The sequence below is a fragment of the Cibotium barometz genome, chromosome 38 (assembly GCF_041138505.1).
Source record: "Cibotium barometz isolate CiBa-2024 chromosome 38, ASM4113850v1, whole genome shotgun sequence".
Classification (NCBI taxonomy): domain Eukaryota; kingdom Viridiplantae; phylum Streptophyta; class Polypodiopsida; order Cyatheales; family Cibotiaceae; genus Cibotium; species Cibotium barometz.
The window spans coordinates 42,613,766-42,618,841 of NC_141083.1; the positions used below are offsets into that span (position 1 = coordinate 42,613,766).

A 5,076-nucleotide genomic window follows, 5' to 3' on the forward strand; every position below is an offset into this window, starting at 1 on the left:
AGTGCCCAATTGTTCCTAAGTCATGCATGGCATTTTAGCTGCCCAAGTGCCCGATCGCCTCTTGAAGCCAGGCATACATTCATGAACAATCTCTTGTCCGAGATTCTGCACTGACTTAATCCATTTTGCAAGCATTAATGTCAGTATGTATAACACTGCCCCATCAAGACACAAAGGAGAATGATACCATATCGACAAGGGTGCCACATGCCAAAAGGGCCATTAAACACCAGCTTTGTGCCTTACACTTGCATCAATTCATCTATCTTTCCCCTTGGCTGTGCTTGATAGATGCTATTCCCAGCCGTGATGACAGAGTGCTGCTCTTCACGGCTTCTCCAATGGCTTTGCAAATGCCATACCACAGATCAGAACTCCTCATACATCTAAGACATTGAATGCAAAGCCTTTCCAGTGAACGTAGACTCGTAGTGCTTCCGAAGGCATCCTATTCAATCTGCAGAGATATCTCGTTCCATGACGCTCTTATCACAGTAAAACAAATAAACACGTGTGGCACTTGCTGTGCATTCTCAAAGGGTGCTACCAACAGAGAAAGACATGAGCATCAGAACAGGAATGTCAAGGTTCATTAAACCTGTTGAATCCTGACCTTGATACACACACAGCCCCCACATTCTTACACTTTAAATTCTGACAACTGCTTCAGCTTCCTCAGGCATTGCATTAGCAACTCCTTGATTGATCAACAATGGAGAAAAGAGTTTTTAATGCTAGAGAAACTCAATTATGAAACGCAGAAATAAAAGACAAAGGTGGTGATGTGTTTTTATTTCATTCAGCTCCCATGCACAGCAAGCATTGGGGAGACTCAATTACAAATCTTGTTTTCTTTGGGTTTTGCACCGAAAATTTTGGGGAGTATCAATTTGCCATGCATTGGAGAAGGTGGGAGAGCATTTACAATCTTTTCCTTTTCACAGAACGCATTGGCGAAGAGTAATCACTCTTTGTCTCCCATGCATTGGAGACCGCACAGACAGAGGATGCTCAAGGAAGCTGCTGCTGCTTGGGTACCCCCATCCGCCACACCTTGAGCCTTCCAGCACGGTCTCCTGAGAAAGCCAGCCCACTGGGCCCGGTCTCGAGGGACTGGATGGGCTCGGGTGAGAAGAGGACGGCCCTCTCTGTGAAGGAGGGCAGCTCGTACACTCGAACAACATTGTTCTCACCTGCGTAGGAACACATCAAGATAGGTATGCCGTCCTCGCTCACAAATCCGGATAATGCAATTAGCTCAGGGGCTTCTGTATCTGCATGGCCAGTCGCAGTCTTGGGAGGGGTGTGGGTGTAGTGAAGATCCAACTGGGCACCTTCTTGCTGCCAAATGTTGAGCGTGCCATCGACAGAGGCCGAGAGGAGAAACTGGTTCCAAGAGAGTAGGCCAGTGACAGGGCCTGTGTGGGCGTCAAGGAGAGTGTGTAGGCAATGGCCGGTGGTGAGGTCCCAGAGCCTGATGCTCCCGTCAGCTGAGCCCGAGAACAAGAGTTTTCTGTCGGACAACATGTAGGGCTGGAGGGTGTGCACGGGCCCAGAGTGGGCGCCCGAGGATAGCGAAGCGGCTGGAACCAAGGAGTGTGCTTGGGAGTCGAACCTCCATACTAGGATGACACCGCAGTCAGTCCCGGCAAACAGCATGTCATCGGCAGCAGCCAAAGCGCGGACCTGGCCGGCGGGAGCGGCGCAAAGCTTCTGTTGCTCTTGGGTCTTCAGATTCCAGACCTGGACCTCGTTGGGAATCCCGACAAACAGACATTCGGGATTGCTGAAGAGGCACCCAACCTCTCCCTCTAAAGGGATGGCCTGGATGCATCGGCCGGACTCGCAATCCCAAACCTTTACCTTCCGGTCTCGGCCCCCGGTGAAGAGGGTGTTGGAGCCTTGAGGGAGGACTATGCCCGTCAAAGAACACCCTTTGCTGTGGCCTTCCAACTCGGTGAAGAGGGCAGCTGCGCCTTCCGTGTGTGCATGCAAGAACTTGCAGCAACTCTGGTCGCCCTTGGGGCAGGGGCTGCCACGCAAATAGAACGAGCAGGGCTTGGATATCGGCCCCCTGTGCCAGGTGAGATTGGAAGAAGGCTTCCGCTCTGAGTTAGCCGGTAGGGCATGGGAAAACCTGCAGGGGTTGCGGGTACACCTGCCCTGCAGCCAGAATCTGCAGACGATGGTTTCCTGCTCATGTACCGAGTCATGGTGCAGATGGTGGTGGCCTCCGTGCACTGCAGCGGCCATGGCGACGACGTATGAGGCGAAGGAGCTCGTGGGTTGATCAAAGAAGCTGTGGGCAGGGGCAAAAAAAAGAAGCGTGTGGGTTGCCTGTTCTGTGCTAAATTACCCTATTTATACCTAGCGAGAGCGCGTGCCGAGAGCGCGTCCTCGAAGGTTCTTATATATATATATACCATTAGTTTCTAGGGTGCTCGTCTCTCTTTTTTTTTTTTTCCTTTTATACCAATAGTAAATATTTATATTAACCAGAAAAAGCCAGGTACACCAGTAAATCACTTACATCTGAAAGTCACTCCTTTTCTCTTTTCACTTCATTTACAAGATTACAAAGTAAAGCCCGTCTCTCATCTTCTAGCAAAAAACTAGACTCACCCCATGCCCTAGTAATATATGCTGGCCTTTGTGGTATACCCCCGTCGTGGGGTTTGTTTTTTCTAAAATGTCACCTTTCTTAGACCATATTTTAACTGTGGACCTGGTCCCAACTGGATCCTCTATGAGTGCAACAAAGGTGTGGTCAATTTGTTTCTCCTTGTTGTGATACAACCTTCTGGTTCTAGGACCAAATCTAGGCAATCTAATTTTGCCTCCTTCGGTATCATGCACCCGCAAAAACGAGTCATGGGTAAGGAAAACCCCTAGTATGTTTGAGACTTCCCCAGAGTGAGGCATAAGTCAGGGGTTGCTCATCTGCAACTCCATTAGAAACTGATCCAAACCCTGAATTCTTAGTTTATTCACATTAATCACAGACCAACACAAACAATTACATTTGTGCATTACACCTGCCACATCAACACCAACCAAAGAAACATTCTGAAACACAATAGCATTTCTAGTAGACCAGATTTCCCACAAGCAGCATGCTCTGATCATGTTGAATAAGAATCCTGCAGCTTCATCATTAAATGCCCATTTTCCAACTAACCAGTCCCTCTAGTGAGCTCTGGATTCCTAGAGCCTACCCAACCCATTTTCCAATCCTTCCCCAAGCACCCCTGATGGCTGGGCAATCCCAAAAGGCATGTTTGTTATCCTCCAATGCAGTTGTACATCTGGGGCAGCTTCCATTAGTGAAGTTTTTGTGAAGCAATTTACCAATGGGAAGAGCCCACATACAGACCCTCCACAAAGAAACCTGAAACTTTTTGGGCATCTAACTCTCCCATATCTGTTTCCACCTCTTTTCCCAATTATTAGTTCCCATATCTCCCATATCTGTTTCCACCTCTTTTTCCAATTATTAGTTCCCCAACTCACTCTCCATATCCTGTTGCAATATTCAACATTGTTCTCTCCCCTTCTTAGCTCTATATATAGTTCTCTTTTTTTGCCATTTGCTAGCTTAGCTCCATTAACCCAAGCCCAATCCTTAATCCAACAAGTATCATCCATAGCTGTGGAAAACTATCCATTATGTAGGTTGATTAATCACAAGAGTCGTCAAGTCTCTCTCCCTTCTAGTCAAGTGAAACTCCCAAATTAATTGATACAGATCCTTCCATCCAATCACAGACCAGTCCCAACAATCATTTAGTCTTTTAATTTTTTATTATTCAATCTCTTAGCAAAAGTGGTGTCAAGTAATCCTAGGGGAGGGTTAAATTTGTGAGTCCACCAGAACCCCAAATTAAGCATGGAATTACTTGTCACTCTACATCCCCCATCCAAGTCATCAAGCTCAAGCCCTCTTTCCACCTTTTACACAGTAGCTTACAAAAAGGGGAACCAATGGGAAGAGCCCACATACAAACCCTCCACAAAGAAACCTGAAACTTATGGGTTGAATTGTACATTGGGATTGGGTGTGATGGTGAGAAGAATTCACATAAAAGACTAAACACATAATGAAAACAAACAAAAAACAACTGAGAAAACCCTAAAATGGGCTAACATGTAGAGATCTTGGTGATTGGATGTGTTGTCAAAATGGATAGTTTGCACTCAGGTGGGTTGAATGAACTGCATGCAGTGTAAGAGAAGAGTCTCCCTTCATGAAATCATGCAAGTACAATGGTAGAATCACATGAAAATTCAAAATGGATGGAGGTAATGAGTGGTGGTATCATACTAATGATCCTATGACTAATTTCAATAAAGGTTTGGCGGGAGAATCTCCTTAGTATACATGGGTTCACCTACGAAAGTTTCAAAATTTAAGGTGTAAAGTATAGTACACAATAGTATATACACCTAGGAAAGCTACAAAATTTAGGGTGTAGAGTATAGTATTCTCTTTGTCAATAGTATATACACCCATCATTACTTACATAATTTAAGGAGTATATTACACCCTTTGCCAATAGTATATACACCCTTCTATGCTTGCACGCTTTCCTCTTTCTATGCACTTGAAGGACCCCATAACTTTAAAACTCTTCTATAAAACATCCTAAGAACAGAAGTCTTTTAAGCATTTTGGTCTTTCAACACCTTATGTCCTAAGCATGGATTTCACTGACGTAAACGAGAACATGTGAACATGTTAATAACATATGTTAATAACACAAAAAATCTTGTGATCACATGTTATATTCACAAAGCTTTCACAAGGGCCTAAAATAATTATCTTTGTCGGGCATAAAAAATCTTCTTAGGTGGCCACTGACCTGCTATTATGTGAAGATGGTAACATGAGAACATGTGAATAGCTTATTCCCATGTGTAGCCAAGCTTAAGGGGTTCCCAAATGGCAAGTGACCTATTATTTTGTGAACGGTAACATGAGAGGAGCTAGAAGGCATTTTGAGAGCATGAAGCTTAGTTGTATTTTGAGCAACTTAATAAGCAAGATCTTTTCTTGTATTTTGGTGTGTATCTCCCTCA

General features: G+C 45.0%; 1 protein-coding gene across 1 annotated transcript; it reads right to left on the reverse strand.

The window, feature by feature from the left end:
* Positions 1 to 1,011: 1,011 nt before the first annotated feature.
* Positions 1,012 to 2,253, reverse strand: LOC147616743 (zinc finger CCCH domain-containing protein 17-like). Its single transcript, XM_086777196.1, has one exon. It carries the CDS (start codon positions 2,251 to 2,253, stop codon positions 1,012 to 1,014), a length of 1,242 nt encoding a protein of 413 aa, XP_086633322.1.
* Between the last annotated feature and the right edge of the window lie 2,823 nt (positions 2,254 to 5,076).